General features: G+C 52.8%; 7 protein-coding genes across 7 annotated transcripts; 3 read left to right on the top strand and 4 right to left on the bottom strand.

The window, feature by feature from the left end:
* Positions 1 to 232: 232 nt before the first annotated feature.
* CGCA056_v006153 (putative feruloyl esterase) lies at positions 233 to 1,894 on the top strand (the record flags this gene model as incomplete). The annotated part of the gene is made up of 2 exons (XM_037321404.1): positions 233 to 642; positions 1,294 to 1,894. 2 exons carry the CDS (start codon positions 233 to 235, stop codon positions 1,892 to 1,894), a joined length of 1,011 nt encoding a protein of 336 aa, XP_037179686.1.
* A 383-nt stretch (positions 1,895 to 2,277) lies between these two features.
* On the bottom strand, positions 2,278 to 3,249 carry ligI-1 (2-pyrone-4,6-dicarbaxylate hydrolase; the record flags this gene model as incomplete). The annotated part of the gene is made up of 1 exon (XM_037321403.1): positions 2,278 to 3,249. One exon carries the CDS (start codon positions 3,247 to 3,249, stop codon positions 2,278 to 2,280), a length of 972 nt encoding a protein of 323 aa, XP_037180175.1.
* Positions 3,250 to 3,947: 698 nt separating this feature from the next.
* Positions 3,948 to 4,779, bottom strand: CGCA056_v006151 (uncharacterized protein; the record flags this gene model as incomplete). The annotated part of the gene is made up of 2 exons (XM_037321402.1): positions 3,948 to 4,450; positions 4,530 to 4,779. The coding sequence occupies 2 exons, from the start codon at positions 4,777 to 4,779 to the stop codon at positions 3,948 to 3,950; spliced, it is 753 nt and encodes a 250-aa protein (XP_037180240.1).
* Positions 4,780 to 6,198: 1,419 nt separating this feature from the next.
* On the top strand, positions 6,199 to 8,059 carry Man1b1-0 (Endoplasmic reticulum mannosyl-oligosaccharide 1,2-alpha-mannosidase; the record flags this gene model as incomplete). Its single annotated transcript, XM_037321401.1, has 2 exons — positions 6,199 to 7,893; positions 8,054 to 8,059. The coding sequence occupies 2 exons, from the start codon at positions 6,199 to 6,201 to the stop codon at positions 8,057 to 8,059; spliced, it is 1,701 nt and encodes a 566-aa protein (XP_037178815.1).
* Positions 8,060 to 8,229: 170 nt separating this feature from the next.
* tdiE-13 (putative methyltransferase tdiE) lies at positions 8,230 to 9,763 on the bottom strand (the record flags this gene model as incomplete). Its single annotated transcript, XM_037321400.1, has 11 exons — positions 8,230 to 8,409; positions 8,452 to 8,653; positions 8,705 to 8,824; positions 8,905 to 8,942; positions 8,995 to 9,017; positions 9,110 to 9,232; positions 9,283 to 9,301; positions 9,360 to 9,382; positions 9,433 to 9,568; positions 9,618 to 9,653; positions 9,716 to 9,763. The coding sequence occupies 11 exons, from the start codon at positions 9,761 to 9,763 to the stop codon at positions 8,230 to 8,232; spliced, it is 948 nt and encodes a 315-aa protein (XP_037179863.1).
* A 2,906-nt stretch (positions 9,764 to 12,669) lies between these two features.
* Positions 12,670 to 14,400, top strand: CGCA056_v006148 (putative FAD-linked oxidoreductase; the record flags this gene model as incomplete). Its single annotated transcript, XM_037321399.1, has 5 exons — positions 12,670 to 12,830; positions 12,887 to 13,224; positions 13,285 to 13,481; positions 13,540 to 14,336; positions 14,391 to 14,400. 5 exons carry the CDS (start codon positions 12,670 to 12,672, stop codon positions 14,398 to 14,400), a joined length of 1,503 nt encoding a protein of 500 aa, XP_037179860.1.
* A 1,722-nt stretch (positions 14,401 to 16,122) lies between these two features.
* On the bottom strand, positions 16,123 to 17,246 carry RSB1-7 (Sphingoid long-chain base transporter RSB1; the record flags this gene model as incomplete). The annotated part of the gene is made up of 4 exons (XM_037321398.1): positions 16,123 to 16,309; positions 16,366 to 16,779; positions 16,833 to 16,893; positions 16,943 to 17,246. The coding sequence occupies 4 exons, from the start codon at positions 17,244 to 17,246 to the stop codon at positions 16,123 to 16,125; spliced, it is 966 nt and encodes a 321-aa protein (XP_037179867.1).
* Positions 17,247 to 18,606: the final 1,360 nt, after the last annotated feature.

Here is an 18,606-nt window from a genome sequence, read left to right as displayed (position 1 = left end):
CTGTGTTTCAGGAAGCGCTTTTGGTGCTGGGATGCTGCAGAGGTGATGGCATATGCGGGTTGGTGAGGAATGTGTTGCCAATGTGAGACGCCGCGGGGATGGGAAGGCGGTGAGGCTTGTGCAGTTGGGCAGATATTCCGAGAACTAGATCAACATATCTGGATACTTTCTTGAAACAATTTCTTCTTATCTCGCAGACTTGTGCACTTGCTGGTTAATGTTTCCGAAAAGAATGGAGATATCACTGAAACTCGCCGCCCTACTCATATCCCTCCTCACCCTCTCCCTACCCGCGACCGCAGCCGGTGCTGGCATCTCACAATGCCACCCCTCCAAGTTCACATTCCCCCCTCTCCCCGGCGCATCCCACGTCCGCACCACGGCCGCCGTCGTGCGGGACTACACCGGACACCCGGGCTGGATGCCCGACGCGGCCGTCTCCGTCCCCCCGTCCGGCGTGGCGCCGTTCTGCAACGTCACGGTCTCGTACGTCCACCCGGGGTATGACTTTGTTGTCAGTGTGCACGTCTGGCTCCCGCTGGACCGGCAGGCGTGGAACGGGAGGTTGCTGGGCGTTGGAGGGGGCGGGTTTGTGGCGGGGGACGTTGATGGGGATTTCATGGCTGCTGGGGTACAGGAAGGGTATGCTGTTGCGGCGACGGATGGGGGGCATTGGAAGGGGGTGCCGGTCAAGCAGTGGGCGCTGAAGGGGAGGGGGAATTTGGATTGGGATAGGTTTGTGGAGTTTGCGTATCGTGGGGTGGGCGAGATGGGGGACGTTGGGGGTGGGATTGTGAGGGAGTATTATGGGCAGAAGGAGGGATGGCGGTATTTTGCTGGGTGTTCGACGGGGGGACGGCAGGGGTTGGTGCTGGCGGCGAGGGATGAGGGGGGGTGGGATGGGGTGTTGAGTATGTGTCCCGCGGTGGATTTTCCTGCTGTTGTGAGTGGGATGATGCGGCCGCAGGTTGTGATGGCGGAGATGGGGTGGTGGCCGGGCGAGTGCGAGGTGAGGGAGGTTGTGAGGGGGGTGGTTGAGGGTTGTGATGCCGCGGATGGTGTTGTGGATGGGATTATTGGGAGATTGGGGGAGTGCGAGGTTGATTTTGAGGCGTTGGAGGGACGGGGGTTTGAGTGTGGTGGTGAGAAGGGACGGATTGACGAGCGGACGGTGGAGGTTTTGCGGAGGGCGATGAGGGGGCTGGAGGATGAGGAGGGGAGGGTTGTGGAGGGCGGGTATGGGTATGTTCCTGGGGCGCCGCTGGTGGGATTGCTTGGGTTGATGAATGTGAGGTGTGATGACGATGGGGAGTGTGAAGGGGAGCCGTTTGAGGTTGCGGAAGACTGGATTAAGTACTTCGTCAAGAAGGATCCCGAGTTTGACGTGGGGAATATGACGATGGAGGAGTTTCGAGATGTGTTTAGGCAGGGCGTGGAGGAGTTCACGTCGACGATTGGGACGTCGCACGATTTGAGGAGGTTCAGGCAGCGCGGGGGGAAGATGTTGATGTGGCATGGGATGGCGGACCAGACGGTGATGGTGCTGGCGGCGAGGGCGTTCTACGAACGGGCGAAGAAGCTTGAGCAGAGTCGCGGAGTTGAGATTGAGCAATACTGGAGGTATTTCGAGGTTCCAGGGATGAGCCATTGTAGTCCGCTCTACGGCGGGCCGTATCCGTGGGATGCGATGGAGAGGTTGCGGAAGTGGGTTGAGGAGGGAGTTCCGCCGCAAGATCTCGAGGCGAGGACGATCGAGGAGGAGGACGGGAGGAAAGTGTTTGGGAAGGAGGTTAGGAGGGTTTGTATGTTTCCGAGGGAGGGCGTGTGGGATGGAAGTGAGTGGCAGTGTCTTTTGCCTGGTGAGAAGCTGGATGAGAAGAGAGAGGAGCTTTAAGATGAGCAGCAGAATGGATATCATATTCGTCAAGTCTCATTTATGAACCATTTATAAATAATTGAGAGTCTTGCTTTTCGGGCGGATGATTCGGAGTTAATCAGGAGGAGAACTACCTACATTAAATCAACATTTTGTTTTATCTAAACAATTCCACTACTTCTATCGTCCCCATCGTTCCCATTGTCGCCTTGGTATGCCCGCTACCCGCTCGGGTAGCAAGGAATATTTGCCCCGATAGCAAAGCTCGTAGTCGATACTCGGAAAAAAGACAACGAAGGAAAGTCTATCTTTACGCTTGACTTTTGTATCTGCTTTTCCCTTCATGAATGAAGACATTTGAACCTCATAAGCTTGTCTCACGCTTAAATCTTGAAGCGGCATCATTCAATATCCCATAGCTCTCGCGCGTTACTCCGGAAAAGCTTCTCCCGTAGCTCCTCGTTCCCATCGCACCACCGCACCACCTTCTCCTCAAACGGCTTCGCATCCCATCCCCGCAATTTCGTATGAGGCCAGTCCGAACCGAAGACAACTCCCGCTCCGTTACGCATGCGAAAAAGCGCCTTTGTCAACGACTCCAAGTTGGAGAAGTCTGCATCTGCAGAGAACAGATACGGGGCGGATATTTTGACGTAGACACTAGGGTCTTCCATCATGCGACACAGCGCATCCCAGCCTGGCTGCTTCGACGGGTCCAGTGGCAGGAATGCTGGAGAGCCGAAGTGCTCAAGGACAACCTTCACCTGGAGTTCGGGGATCAAGGGCTGGACGTGGTCGAAGATCTCCATGTCGGCGTATAATCCGATCGACCATGTTTTCAAGGGCCGAAGCTTTTCGGCGTACTTGCGTAGCACGTTCCGGATCTCGCTCTTCGAGAGAACAGTCTTGGAAGATCTGAGGTTGACTCGAACACCTCGGACACCAAGATCGTGCCACTCTTTGAGAGTCTGCAGGTCGACACGCTCCGGGTCAAAAGCGACGACACCACGCCCCCTAGCCGGCCCCGTACGTTTGAGGGACTCTAGCACCCACGTATTGTCGTTGTCGTACGTCGATAGCTGGACAAAGACCATGTTCGGCAACCCGAGGCGGTCAGCGTTCTCGAGTGCTTGGCGCATCGTCGCCTCTTTAGGCGGCTTGATGCTAGCGGCGAACGGATATCTGATGGGGTCGATGATGTGGACATGACTATCCCACGACCCTTCTGGAGGGATAGGCTTGGATGAGGAGCTGAAGGCTCGACACCGAGATGGCCCAAGGAGGTTAGGGGTAACCCAGCGCCTGCGGGGCTTCAGCGCGGAAACATTTCTCGAGTATGCGCCACAGCGTATATGGCCAAATGCTGCCGGCATCTTGAACTTTCACTATTTATGGAATTGCTTTGAGTCTTCAATGGCGTAGATTACGCGATGCAGTAATCACGCAGGACGGAGGTGAAGACAAAACGATCAGCTATGGAAACGAGGATCAAGGTGCTTACTCAGTGCTGGGCGTGGCCGAGGTGGTTGTCGGGTCGCAGAAAAATTACCGAAGATCCCAGGTCTCACCGAGGTGCAATCTGATTTGCGAGTATTCTCATCTTCCTTTCCCATTGGGCAGGACCGGGATTGGTAACATAGGGGCTTATATAACCACATGGACATTTGTACGAAGGATCATGTTGAGAAAACAGTTGGACATATAGGATATCTAATAGGTATATAAAATAAAAGTGCTTGAGGGTCAACATTCCTTCAGAACTTGTCTCAACACCGCCCAGGCTTTGCGTCTTTGAGCAGGAGCTTGTTGACAGGCAGAAGAATATTGATCATCCCCGCCCAACAAACATCTACTGATGTCTCTATGGCCATTGCCTCTGCGATCGTATTCGACTCTTCTGTCATCATAGTCGTCATCGTTGTTGTATATAATTACCATCCACCCAGTCCACTCAGGTAGCCAACACCCGCCCAAATACCAAAACTTCAAAACAGTAAGATGACGAGTGTGTGGTCATCAAGAAACAGTCTATAAAGTGCCAATCTAATTTGCTACTTCATACACGCCTTGATCACCTCCTGTTGTGCTCCCATGCCGGCAGCTCTTGCGGGCTGAAATGTTGGTTTTGACTGACCGGTGGCTTCCACTCGACTGGCGCTTCATAGACTTGATGCGGTGGAGGGCTTTGGTACTGAGGAGCGTATGAAGGAGCATAAGAAGGAGCCCTGTCTCCAACGACCTGTTCTCTAGCCCGCCTCCGTCGACGCAAGAAAAAGAACAGCCACACACCAGACGCTCCGAGGGCTAAGCCGCCGATCGATGCGCCGACGGCCGCCCCAATCGTTACGCCGCGGTCGCTCTCTGCGTCTGGCTGGTTTGTTGGGCTATTTGTCGGGCTCTGCGCGGCACTGCTTGTGATTATGGGGTTCTGGCTCGGTAGTCTCGACGGGTCTATTGTGGCAGCTGAGGTTACTGCAGATGTTGATGCCGATGCACTGAGCTCGGATGTTGTTGTTGTGGACGCTATCGAAGTTGTCGCCTCGACACCGATGGTTGTGATTGCGGATGCAGATTCTACGGGATGCGTCAGCCGGGTCGATAATGATGAGAAGACACGTCAACCTTGACATGCACGAATAGCAACTGAACTTACGTTGGAAGAACAAGACGTTCTGTTTGGCGGTGCAGTTGACCTGATCTTGGACCGAGTTGATGCAATAATACAACTCTTGCGTCGTACCTTGGCACTTGGCAACGCCTATCCCTCCTCCAACATTGTCGGTCTCTGGATTGATGCAGAACAACGGGCAGCTTGAACTTCGCCACGACCTGTCTGTGCAAGCTCCCCTAACGATTTCCGTGGCACCATCCTTTTGCAACTCCGAGCCTGTTGCCTGGCACATGCCGTTAGAGAGGCAAGCGTAACCCTGCCCGCAGCAAGTTGACTCGGCTATATCGTCTCGACATGGTGTATCGTTGGGGGCAATGCTACCGTTGGGATAATAGCATGCAGCCTCGATAAAAGCAGATGAAAATGAAAGGATTAAGATGTAAGACAGCAAAATGACGGAAATCATCTTGAGGAATCAAGAAGTCCAGAACTCCAGGGCCTAGACTCTGATTCAACGAGTAGCAAATACCATGAACTACCGGAGTTGGGAAGAAAAATTGCAGAGGGAATCGATGGCACGGAAGCCAACGTCCTCACAAAGACATGACTAGCTTATGAGCATCTTTCCCTTGCGTCGGGGCTGTTGGTGCGGATGGGACCATTGACCTAGTCGCACCACGCAACCAACTGTGTGACTGCTCAACCCACCTCGGCCGCCTGCTGAATCTTGAATGAGCGATCCAAGTCACAAACAATTTCTTGCCAGAAAGCTTGCTCGCACTGTCTCTTTTCCAGCCAAATACAGTGCATTCTGGTATGAAAAAACTGTCGTTGGTTGAAGGCGCAACGGATACGATTACGACCCCGTGATAGGTCAGCCAAGACAACATCCATGTCAAGACGATGGGGCTGATACGGCAGAAGACCAATTGAAGCCAGCGGTCCGTCCCGAGGATATGGTTCGGGCGTTAACTTACATGTAGATGAAATTGGTCCGGCGGTTGGAGTGCGTTTGCAATCGATCGGGCGGAGGAGGTGACACCTTGATTTATGCTTCTTTTTTGTTTTTCTCGCCTGCAGCCTCGAGTCTACTGGGAACGACAGCCCGAAGTACATCAGGTGAATGCTGAGTTCGTCTCACGTAAACTGGTCAGGCAAAGAGAGTTTGTGACAAGTACACGCTTCTCCTAAGTCGGGACAACGGCACTAGCTCCAATCATGACGAAGAAACGGAATTGGCCTGCCCCTGAGCAAACGCCAACGCGCCTTCCCGAAAAAGACAATGTATCCAACACCAACACAGCCGTTGGTTCCGCGCCCAGCACCGGGCAAAAGACCAGGAACGATCTTAACAGACCAGGGTCCGAGCCTCGTCTCATGTTACCGCCTCCCTATTACGCCAGTGATGTTCCCCCGCCAAGGCTATTCCCGCAGGGGTCCTGTCCAGAGTTGCAAACCAACCGTCATGAGGCAAGGGTGGCTCAAGCCGGCGTCTTCCCCCAACTTCCCCGTCACCCCGGACCTTAAGCGCCGAGCCCCCAACCTTCACTCCTCTCCGTTTTCCTGCTCCAAAAATAAGACACAACACCGACCGGAAGGGTTGATAAGGACAGAAATCCGGCCTGGCCGCTCGGCTCGAACGTCTTGAACCAACAAACTCTTTCCTTTTCGTTTCATCCTCCGAGTAAGGATGCTCCTCGCAAGGCGCAAAATGCCAGGCATCGTCCTCATCGGCTTGCCGGTCTCCGTCATTCTCCTACTCCTCTGGCACACGGACGGCGGCATCCCCAGCCTCAGATCGTCAGCTCAGGTGCCAACACCAATAGACTGGAAGACAGAATCATCAGATTACTACTTTTGGAAGACCGTCACGGTGCACAACCCGGCCCCGCAGCCGCTCCGTCCCCTCCCAACGTCGCCATCCGTCCGCTTCCCCCAGGTCCAGGCGACTTTCCCCCACGAATCAAGCGACCACCGCCGCGTTCGTGAAGAGCGTCAACAAACAGTGAAAGCCGCTTTTTCCAAAGCCTGGGCTTCGTACAAGGCGCACGCATGGCTCTCCGACGAACTCACCCCTGTGTCGGGCTCGCGCCGCAACACCTTCGGCGGCTGGGCCGCCACTCTCGTTGACTCCCTCGACACGCTCTGGATCATGGGCATGAAGGAGGAATTCGCCGACGCCGTCACCGCTGCCGAGACCATCAACTTCACGATGACCGACCTCCAGGAGGTTAACGTCTTTGAGACTACCATCCGCTACCTGGGCGGCTTCCTCTCCGCCTTTGACCTCAGCAACGACGTGCGCCTTCTTCGCAAGGCTGTCGAGGTCGGCGAGATGCTCTACAAGGCCTTTGACACACCCAACAGGATGCCCATCACGCGCTGGAAGATTAAAGACGCCATCGACGGCAAGGAGCAGTCCACGCCGAACGGCGAGCTCGTGGCTGAGATTGGATCATTATGCATGGAGTTCACCCGCCTCTCCATCTTGACCGGCGACCCAAAATGGTGGGACGCAACGCAGCGAATCATGGAAATCTTTGAGGCGCAGCAGAACAAGACCAAGATCCCGGGCTTGTTCCCACTCGTCGTCAACCCAGAGAAGAAGATCTTCTACGAAGGCGACGACTACACCCTTGGCGCAATGGCAGACTCCCTCTACGAGTATTTCCCCAAGATGTCCGCCCTTGTCGGCGGCCGCAGCGAGATGTACCGCACCATGTGGGAAACCGCTGTTGAGCCCATGATCACCCACAACCTCTTCCGGCCCATGACGCCGGCAAACGACGACATCCTCATTGCGGGCCAGGCGCACGCCCGCGACTCCGGTGTGGAGCTGGAGCCCCAGGGCCAGCACCTCGTCTGCTTCCTCGGCGGCCTCTTTGCGCTCGGCAGCAAGCTCTACGGCCGTGCGTCCGAGATTGACGTCGCGAGGAAGCTCGTGGACGGGTGCATCTATGCTTACAAAGTCTTCCCGCACGGCATCATGCCTGAGACGTTCTACATGGTCCCCTGTCCCTCCAAGGAAGAGTGCGCGTGGGACGAGTCCCTGTGGAAGAAGCACGTCAAGCAGCGCAACGACAAGGGGGATGACGTCGACCAGATCATCAAGGACGAGAAGCTTGTCAAGGGGTTCTCTGAGGTGCCAGACCGGCGGTACATCCTCCGCCCTGAGGCCATTGAGAGCGTCTTTGTGATGTACCGCACCAGCGGCGACGCGGCGCTTCTTGAGTCCGCGTGGGACATGTTCACGTCCATCGACAACGCGACGAGCACCGACCTCGCCAACACTGCGGTGTGGGACGTGACGGCGAATGGAAAGCCGCCGGCGAGCGATTCCATGGAGTCGTTTTGGATGGGCGAGACGCTAAAGTACTTCTACCTCATCTTCAGCGAGCCGGGACTCGTAAGTCTTGATGAGTTTGTCTTCAACACAGAAGCACACCCATTTAGACGATGGAAATAGTGTCCTCTTCCCGTATGTAAACTAGAACTTGTGTAATAGAACTCTTATGTACATCTACGTACTTACATTGCAACCTTTGGGTTAGCGAGTGTGTCTTGAGGGATGAAGTCCAACCTTCTAACTATGCATGCTCTACGCCTTTCCTGGCTTCCTACCATACACAATTTGCTTGCAAAGGTTAGTAACGAGATGCTTATCTGTTCCACCAAGGATCAAGCGACTACGTTTCAACACACCTATTCTGAAGAAAAGTAGTTGGACAATAGATAGGTAGACTTACACGTTCCAATATGCGTGGACCTTCCTGTTCTTCAAGTCCATACGCGCTTCCGCACAGAAGTCCAAAACCTCTTGTCGTGTCCAGCCAAGGGCGCGTGTAAACAAGCCCAGGGACAGCCCCTCTAGTGCCAAGTCGAGGTTGACGTAATGCAGCATACCAATCTCCTTGAGCTTCTTCTCTTTAGGCCATGAGTTTAGCGGCTAGGCGAACCTCTTTACAGTGACGTCAACGAAGCCGGCGGCGTGGATGGCGTCTACATGCTTCGATGGACTCTCGATGGAACGGCCGATGGCATTGCCGGCCTCGTACATGGTTTCGTGCCAGCGCATGAGAGCCGGGTACTCGAAGAGGGTGTTGTCGATGCAGCCGATCGGAAGCACGAAGCCTCCTGTCTCGAACCAGCCGCCGGGTTCCAAAGCCCTGATCGTGCTGGTGAGTAAATGCGTTGAAGTTCTGCAGGGGTCCACTCACTCGTAAATCTTATGAATGATGCTGACCGGGTGTGAAAAGGACCCCTCCATGGTCCGGCAGAAGATGAAGTCGAACGGTTTTGACCAGGCCCACCTCTTCTCCAGATCATCGATCTCAAAGCTGCAATTATTAGGGACCCTGGACAGCTTCAATGAGATCATTGCTTCAAACTTCGTGGACGTATGTAAGAGTACGCTTACCATTCTGGTTGGATCGGACTTAGATCCACGCCAATGACCTACTTGTAGGTTAGCTAAATGCACTGTTTACGTACCGCAGACGATTAGAACCTGTGCAGATGGGAAGGCGTCCGCTGTAACGAGCTTGTAAGTATACTAACACTCTTGATGAAAGACATCGCAGACCCTTTAAACAGGTAGTAATTGATATTAGAGAGGAACTTACCGTAGTCGATGGCCCAAATACCAGTTCCAGTACCCATATCCAAGACGTTCTTAGCCGTCTTGTGTGCTGGACATAGCGCTAGTTCACCGTCAAGTGTAAGGTTCCAGATGCGATGCTGTAACTCTGTTTTCATCAGAACATCGACATTGAACCACGGGGCTCGGAAGACATACCTAGACGGCTATTCTCTTCCTGATCACACCAATCAGAATCTTGGTCACGATCAGGTTCCCGAGATGGCATCACTTACATCATCGTTTGGGTAGTTATACTCTATCAAGCATTAGCGTAGCAAACTTGTAGTGAGGCAAGTGAAGACGCACTCCCTTCACTCATCGAATGGTAAGTCCTGCCATTCTCAAACTGGAACCTCTTGATTTCCGACTTAACAGAATACAGCGACGCTCTCTCAAAGTCCTGCAGCCCGAGCATAGATGTTAACGACAATTTTCTCATTTTCTGTGGATGCATTAACAACACAGAGTCAGTTCAAGAGAAGAATACTGACATCTTCTACCCCCAGCGCTTCGTCCACTTCAGTATCCTGCGCGTATTCACGTCAACTACACATTTCAATACCGTTTCGCTGAGCACCTAGAGGCTTACAAAGTCAGGGTCTGGCCCATCTATATCCTGCAGGTCTGAGGTCTGCATGATCGCACAGTGTGGTTGATGGATGGGATTACAGACGCAATGGAGGAATGCTGTAAGTGTGGTATCAAAAGTCAAATTCACATTGTTCAACAGCGACGCACAGCTCACTGGGCGCAAGCGGGATGAGGCAAATCAACACCCGATTAAATGTAAGAACGGAGAAGGCGCGAGAAGAAAACTAATGGTGGGGGAGAGGACTAGCGGAAACCGAAGTAATGTGGCGGCGACGACGGCTCTTAATTGCTTATACATTGTAGCACCAGAGCAGGGTTCCAGATCCCACGCACAACTGTCCCATCTTGCGTCTCTCTCTTTTCCTCTCAACATCACCTGCCCGCAACAGATTGTACTTCTGACGTTGTACGGAGCTTAAATGTGCCTATCGCAAAGCTACAGGTACTTGTTCACGGGGTTCCCGCTCAACTTGCACCAACAGCCAAGAGCCCGAACCGACGATGAATGCTTATTGGCCGGTATATGCGGTGCCTGGGTTTTGCCCGAGCATGATAGGATGAAGACTGCTAAAAATGGGGTGACGATTGCGGCGAGGTACATCGACCTGCACTGAAGGGTGAGTTTCATTGCGGCGCGTTCCAGCCGAAATGCTGCAAACGGCTGGATTTGGGGCTTGACAGGCTCCACTGGCCATCGGAGGACCGCCCGTCTCCCGATAGAACCAACAAAAGAAGATCACACCGCCAGTTTGGTTGGCTGAAGAGGGGATCACATTTTTGATAGAATGGGTGGAGCATCAACGGGTTATGTTTCCAATCCACCTGTGTCTGTATGGGTCGAATGGTTTCTGATGGGTCAGAACTTGCATCAACCGCTGTCCTCTGTCGGCACCTTATACCCCGATCACGGCGTACACGAGTACCTTCTCAGAGAGAAGATCTGCCTCGGCAGCTTGACTCTGTGTTACCATGACTTCTACTCTGTTGGTCGAGTTTCGATGTTATTGTTCTGTGCGACCCGGCCCACTTTGTCATTTTTCAGCCTCAACCTGGGGAAGACGTAGGATCTTGCATGTCGGGATCGGTGCAGGGCGGTGGATGTGACGGTGCAGATGCACTACCATGGATGCCATTGAAAGAATAGACCAGGCGGGAGATTTCTTCGAGCCCAGCAAGAGTAAGTCAGTATTCGTACGTATCTATGCATATAAACATGCGGGTATTTGTTTATGCTTAATTAATATTAGTCCGTCTTTGTCGACGGGATGGGCCGCATTCCCACCGAACACGAAAACGGCGACGCTCCGGGACTGTCTCACAACCGGCTTGTTCATGCCAGACCATTGTACGTCTGCACCACATCTCTTTCGGACAACTTTTATGGATACTTGAACCATCTACTTCCAAAAAGGGGAAATTCTCGCCGTCGGAGTAGGTGTGCACGGCTTAATTTTGCCACAAAGACGGATACTAAGTCGTGGCTCGGTCGCGTCTCTCTTGATAGCCACGCGCGTCTGAATGGGGCCGATTCATTTCCCTCCGCAACTTCATTTGGAGCTTTTGAGGCTAAACTCTGCCAGCCGAGTCACCGACCCCGGGAAACCAGTCAGCGGCAGGCGAGAACGCCGACGGTCCCGCAGCGGCCCCGCGACCGTTAGTGGGATCGACGTTCGGCCAACGTGGAAACTTCGCAGATCCACAAGTTCAGAGCGGAAACAGATGATCGTCTGCAGCCTATTTCGCCCGACGAGTCCGATCGCGAGATGAACCCGAGACATTCTCGGGCTTTTCTTTCTGTTTGTGTTTTCATGTTTGCTTGCCCTCGGCAGATCGTGTGCAGCATGCCCACAAGCAAAGACGGTCAAGTTTTCTTGTGCCATGGGTTTCTCACCTCCGTGGAACACGCGGTGGTATCTCCGATATCACGGACGGGGCAATGGCACTCGAGTCGGGGGAATGTTACGGGAGAACAGGGAACAGGTGCCGTCTCGTGACTTTCTTGCGGACCCGGACATGGACAGGTATGGTTGAGCCACGTTTGAGGCCTTTAACTGACCAATATGCGTGGGAAATTTCTGTCCGGGAATCTCAACATTGCCCCTGGCTTCTAGGACAAACAATAAACATGGACGGAAAAGCGCGCATACATTGCAGCCCAAGCCAAGCTGCACTGCTGCCATCTTCACGATGATGCCACGGCTTCATTCCTCGAAGCCCAAGGCACGATGCATGTGTCGGCGTGGGGGCCCAAATAGTAGACCCGCACTTCGGCTAGCTATCATGACTCGCCCCTGTCGATGGCCTCCTTTAACGGAAGGCGGAAGGCCTGCAAACTCTCCGTCCTTGGCCTTAATCTGAACCCGACCACTCAGCAGCATGGCTATGCACAATGTCTCAACGCAGAATCCGGGGCGGTGCTGTCGTTGGCCCTGTTCGCCAAGTGGCCGCGCCCTCTTTTGCTTGGAGCTGAACTTCAGCTGACAGAGACGTCAAAGGGCAAATGGGATGTCATAGCACAAGGATGGCGCCAACAGACAGACCGTCAACCTTGCCACTGTTTCAATATCCGAGCGTTACGAGCCATCAGAAAGCTACAGCCGAGCTTAAGAAATTAAACGAAAGCTTCCATCCGAGAAGGGACGAAGTAAGGAAGAAAAGAAAAAAAGTTGGCTGTGAAGCTGCTCCGCCCACGGCCCATGATGCATGGGCTTATCGGCCGGTAGCGAACCTGTTTCCTAATTCAGCCCTCGCTTGTGGAGCAAGGTTGCAATGCAGGCCCCCGACGTGTCCAATATTTCGCGTTGATGCTCATGTCACCCACGTTGATCTGATGGGATCTCAAATGTTTGAAATATAAGACCACCCATGGGATTACAATTATTTGGGAAGCGGGTTTTTTCTCTCTGCGCGGGTTTCCTGGAGGGTTTCGCTTTCGTTGACAACTTGCCCGTCATGGTTGGAATCACCCTTTCCCGTACGCTGGGGATTTTCTTGGGCCTCCTAACGGCCGTCAGGGCGGAATCCGCAACATGCAGCCAAGTCTCAACCGGCACTAGCATCCAGAAGTTCCAGGGACTCGACATCGGATACACCTCAGAACAGCTGAATTACTGGTAGGTTAACACTGTTTCTGGTGTCTGTTTTCTGTTTGTTCTGACGAAAGGTGTAGGTCCACGGCGTGCGGTAACCTTAAACCTGGATGCATCTTGGTCCCCACCAGTGCCGAAGAGGTCTCCGCCATCGTCAAGGTTTTGGGAACCAACAACGAGACTTTTGCCGTCAAGTCGGGAGGACACAACCCCAACAACTACTATGCCAGTGTGAAGGATGGCCCGCTCATCTCCACCAAGGGACTCAAGGAGGTCATCTACGACAAGGCGAGCAACACCGTTAGTGTGGGGCCTGGAAACAAGTGGGAGGATGTCCACGCCGCTCTCGACGGGACCGGAGTTACAGTCGTCGGCGGCCGCATTGGAAACGTTGGCGTCGGTGGATACTTGCTTGGAGGTACGACGGAAGGTCTGAGGACATTGAACGAGGATTGATGCTGATTTTAATTTGGTTTAGGCGGACTCAGCTTCCTGAGCACTCAGTATGGTTGGGCATCAAACAACATTGTGTCGGTCGAGATGGTTCTGGCCAACGGAACGATTGTCACCGCATCCAACACGACGAACCCCGACCTTCTTGCTGCTATCAAGGGGGGCGGCAATGCGTTCGGTATCGTAACCCGATACGTGTTGCAAGCTCATCCCATCGGTCAGGTAGGGACACACTCATCAGCTGGGACTTTGGAATTGGCACGGTCTGACACAACACTAGATCTGGGGCGGTAACTTGGTCTTCGGTGCCGATAAGACCGACAAGATTCTCGCAGCCATTCGCAACTTCACTGAGAACTACGACGACCCGAAGGCAGCCATCATCGCCACCTCCGAGCTTACCGTGTTGAACCTTGTCGACATCTGGATTCTGTTCCTCTTCTACGACGGCCCCGAACCTCCCGCCAACGTCTTCAAGGAGTTCCTCGACATCGGCCCGACCATCAACAGCTGCAAGTCCCGATCCTACACGGACCTTCTGACATCCAACAACCAGTTCGTCCTGAAGGGCAGCGTCTACACCATTGCGACCGAGACGACTGCCCTTCCTTCCGCTGCCGACGGAGCGAAGGTTATGCGTTCGTACTACGACCACTGGTACAACACGTCATCCGCGAAGGCTGGCGTCTTCGGAATGATTGCATCCATTGCCTTCCAGCCTATTCCAAAGTCCCTGCCCCGCATCGCACGTGAGAAAGGCGGCGATCTCTTGGACCTCGATGATGATGTCGACAGAATCATCTTTGAGTTTGATTACTCCTACGTTTCACAGCTTGATGACGCCACGATCGACAACACCATGGTTGACCTGTACTCCGGCATGAAGACTCGGGTGGATGGCTTCATTGCGGACGGCACCCTTCCGGACATCTACAGGCCACTCTTCATGAACGACGGCTACTTCCGACAGGATTACTGGGGGAGATTGAAGCCAGAGAAGCGAGAGCTTGCTCAAAAGGTTCGAGCGGAGGTTGACCCAACGGGCATGTTCCAGCAAAGGACTGGGGGCTTCAGATTGTGAGTTTTCCATCATGTGGAGCTGTGCGTCTCTGTTTACTGACATAACATTAGGCCTGCCTGAAGCTACAGAGAAGAGCTTGCCGATTAGGGTTAACTGTTCGATTCTTCAATGCTGGCCCTCAGGGTTCCAGCTGTGCTATCTAGCACGCACCATTTTAACGTTATTGTTGGTATAAATACATTAAGCAATCTGGCAGCCTGAAGTGCGTATTTACAGTGAATACCCTCTGCATCATGTGGTCTGTCAATGAAGAATGGGCACATCGGCCACTATGTTCTATCTTGTAAAATATTGCAACTGGTGCGAGCTGGTCGCACCGGAGGCTGGGCTTTCTAACTATTGTCTTCGGAGAAAGCAAAAGTAAGAGACGATTTTGTGGACCCCTGTTACCAAAAGGCTCGACTTTCCAGTGACTGTGAACTTTCAGGCGATGAACTTTCATTCGCTTTCGGAGTTACAGTTGTGATATCACTTATCATCGCTCTGTGCACCCCAACTGCTGCGTATTTTCCTCCCGTAGCAGCACACCCTCACCCAACAAACAGTATCTCGAGATCCCAACTCTTCAAAAGCAAGACTATCAATTCACATTCCAAGATGGAAAACATCGCCACCATCCCAGACACCATGTCCAACATTTGGGAGGAGAAGTACAGAAGCCTTGTCTAACAACTTGGAAATGCCCCGAGCTACTGGAGCCAACAAATGCGACTCATCGTTGTAGTTTTCGTGTTCTCGGCTCTCGCGCTCATGTCCATCTCAATCGCCCTGACGTTTTGCTACATGAGAAGGAGAAGCAAGGTGCGCTCGATTGCAGAGCCAAAGTGCGAGGCCAGCAATGAGACCAGTGATGGAGCAGGTCGTTGGCTGGAAAGCGAAAGGAGACGTCCTCGCACTGACTTCAGCAACTTTGGCCGCATGCCTGGCTACTTGCCGGATTCACCTGAACTCGTCCACACGAGATTCGTCTGACGGCTGGACACCCTTTGCCCTATGTAAGTAAGGAGGGAAGCAACGGCGTAAATGAGAGCACACACACACACACACACACATATTCACATCCTCACGAGTAGCCTTGCCACCGTAGGTGGTCATAGAGGTTTCTTTGTGAGGCGGCCTGGAGGTCATCTTGGCCCTCGCATATTTTCCCGCCAGAGTCATACTGCAGTCAAAAAGGTGTGCTCACAGACGGCAAACCATGAAAAAGAAGTTGAGGGAAGAAGGCTAGGTAGCATCGCAACGTACCCATGATTAAATTGACCCACGATCTCTGACCACAGGCGAAACGCCGGCCACAATTTCAAGTCGAGAGGCGATTGCTGCATGCACAATCGCCACGGAAAATACCGAGGCAACCGAAAGACCAGACATGAGGTATTTTCCAGGGAGTAGGCTGCCTAACCGCCGAACACACTATTGAAGAGCGACAATATCGCTCTTGAAGACAGCGCTGGCGGGAGAAGATAGAGTAAAAGGCTTATGATTATGGCTACATATTTGTATAAAGCAGAGAAATGGTATCTTGGTACGAAAACAGACGAGACAGAAATACAAGAGGCAATAACGTCCCAGCATGATTCTCCAGTGAGACCCATGAACTCTTGATGAACCGCTTTCAGCCCCACAAGGAAAGAAAAAGTCCAGATACAAAATTTGCTGTCTTTTTGCGACCCCCGAACAAGACGTGGATCCATCGTGATCCATCTCTAACCCCACTAATGCTGGTGGGTCGGCCTTTCGGGGGTCGCAAAAACCACTCAAAATATTTTTCGTAGCACCACCTCATACTCTGGTGTCCTCCGCGGGAGACTTTCCCGTAGCAACGCTTTTCATGGTCATTCCCCTCTCCGGCGCGTGAAAGTTTTCGACATCTGTTGTGGCAGACATGGTACTCATTCTCTTGTTGCTTTCTTTAAACCCGATTGCGGGATTTCCGATGACGAGGCAGAAAACTGCAATAACCATGACCCTTGATTGATATTAGGCTCCAGTACCAGAGAAAGGTTGGGATCTATGACCACTTACGATGACTCGAGCCCGATGAAGAGCGGCTCGTTCCGGAAGAGAACACTGAAATATCCTTCCTTCAACTCCTCAATACGATACGAGCACCGAACCAGAATCAGGATGGTTGCCACGAATAGGAACGCCAAGAATACACTCATGTGTTTGGTGATTCTTTCACGCGCACCCGACCTGTAGGCAGCAAAGAGATAATCTGCGAAGAGTATGCAGAATACCACTAGAGTCACCACTTGGAAGATGAGACCTGCTAGGGAGACGTTGACGCCCTTTTGTACCTGGCTCTTATCGTTCGCAATGCTCGACAACGCACCACCAGTGGCTTGTAGGATGAGGGAGATGATGTCGCAAGGGATGAAGACGTAGTAGAAGAGGTGCGGGTTGAAGCGGGATATCGATCGGTCGAGAGTGATGATCCTGCCCACATGTTAGCGACGGATTCATCGACGTGGGACAGCAAGTAGGCTTACACTTTAGAAAGCATCACGTAGATCGCGGCACAGAAGAAGACAGGGGCGACGGTAATACAAACTATTTCATGGTTAGACAAATACGGCGGGCTGGGCATTGCATCACCTACTGATCTGGATGAGGAAGCCGCCGAATGAAAAGGGGTTGTCATGTAGAATGAGTCGTCCAACATAGCCGACAATTTCCACCAAACATCCGCCAATGACGCTTGCCGTGAACCCCCACGTCTTTGCCCGAAACCCGATCACACTATGGATGATCATAGCGAGGGCGAAAAGAGCGATGAAGGTACTGTTGGCAGGTATGGAAGGCTGATACTTCAGAAGACTGGCTTCTAGAGGACAGAGCTCGAGAGTGCAGTTGGCCTTCGGACCGAAAGTCCTGAGTCCATTCGGAAGTTTTGTTGCAGACATGTCGAGCTGGATTCTCGAGATTGACGCCTGTCGTATGGGTCAAACTGGGAAGAGACAAATCTGATCGTTGCTAAGAAAGACGTTGAGATCGCGGGTCTCGAGAAGTCTTAAATATTGGAGGATACGATGGATGTTGAAGGGAGGAACGACCGCATGCGTATGTCTTATCGAGAGGAAACAGCGGGGTCGGCCGTAAACACAGGAGTAATCCGTTGGAAACTTGCTTGCCTGCCAACTATTTCCGTGGCGGGAGCGGGATCTAATCTAAGACATCCTAAGCTATCCCCTAACGAACAACAGGCCATGATCTACGAGTGGCTGGATCCCTCTCTTTCGCTTATGTTGACCCTTTTCCACGTTTGGAAACTGTCAAGTGCACTTGGCTCTCATGGCTCTCCCTATGTAAACATGAGGCTGGATTCGAAGAGTGCGGTTTGTGGAATCCCCTTGTCTACGACCGGCCGTAAACTATACCATATTCGGACGTGGAGGATCTCGCGATGGGCAAGGTGAGCGCCACCCCATGTGTTTTTGCGGATATCCTGGCACGTCTGATTGAACGGCCAGCCCGATCGACGTCCCGACAGTTTGGGCCCTATTTTAGCTGGCTCGCAAGTAGCGTAGACCGCACTCGGTGGCACACTCGCACTCGCAACATGACGAATCAGCAAGCAAGACTACTGAAGGCGGATGAGCATTTGAGACTAGCCGGCGTGGTTCCCGCATGTGAACATGATGCGACAGCGGGACACAAAGACGCTTCTCATGCCCGAACCGTAGGCCCGCGCCAAGAAACCCGATAAATCGGATAGACAATCTTCGATGCGTCATGCCAACAGCCGAAGAGCTCGCGTCTTGATTCTCAAAGAATCCTTACGAAGGTCTAGTATCTCGCTTCGAGATGCGAACTGATGATGGCTGCGTCCGCTGGCTAGATGCGTCTCTGAATTCACTGCCTGACTGCTTGGGAGACAAGGAGAACTGTACACAGACAATCATTGACAGGCGGACGCGCGCGAGGCAAGCATCCTTTGTCTTCGGCCGATTACCGCCGAACGTCGCCGAACCCGAACGCCGCCGAACGTATGGCAATCACGCATCACTGCACCGAATCGGCTCTCCGAGTCTTGTTTGTGACATCAACATCATGCTAGTAGAAACTTTGTTGGTCAAGACGAGCCCTTATTCATTAAGTCTTTCGAATATCTCTGCGACAGGCGCAGCTTCATGGCAATTGCACCAAAATGTTTGCAAGTAGCTTTCAATTCAACTTTTACATATATTGATGCCCAATGTCTTCCTTCAACCCCGAAGAAATACACTTTCCAAGCTCCACCAAATTGCTAGACAAGAAGATCAT

This window comes from Colletotrichum aenigma (genome assembly GCF_013390185.1).
Source record: "Colletotrichum aenigma strain Cg56 chromosome Unknown KSG_Cg56_contig04, whole genome shotgun sequence".
NCBI lineage: Eukaryota > Fungi > Ascomycota > Sordariomycetes > Glomerellales > Glomerellaceae > Colletotrichum > Colletotrichum aenigma.
The sequence above is the reverse complement of the archived record's forward strand: the minus strand, read 5'-3'. Positions and strand labels throughout refer to the sequence as shown.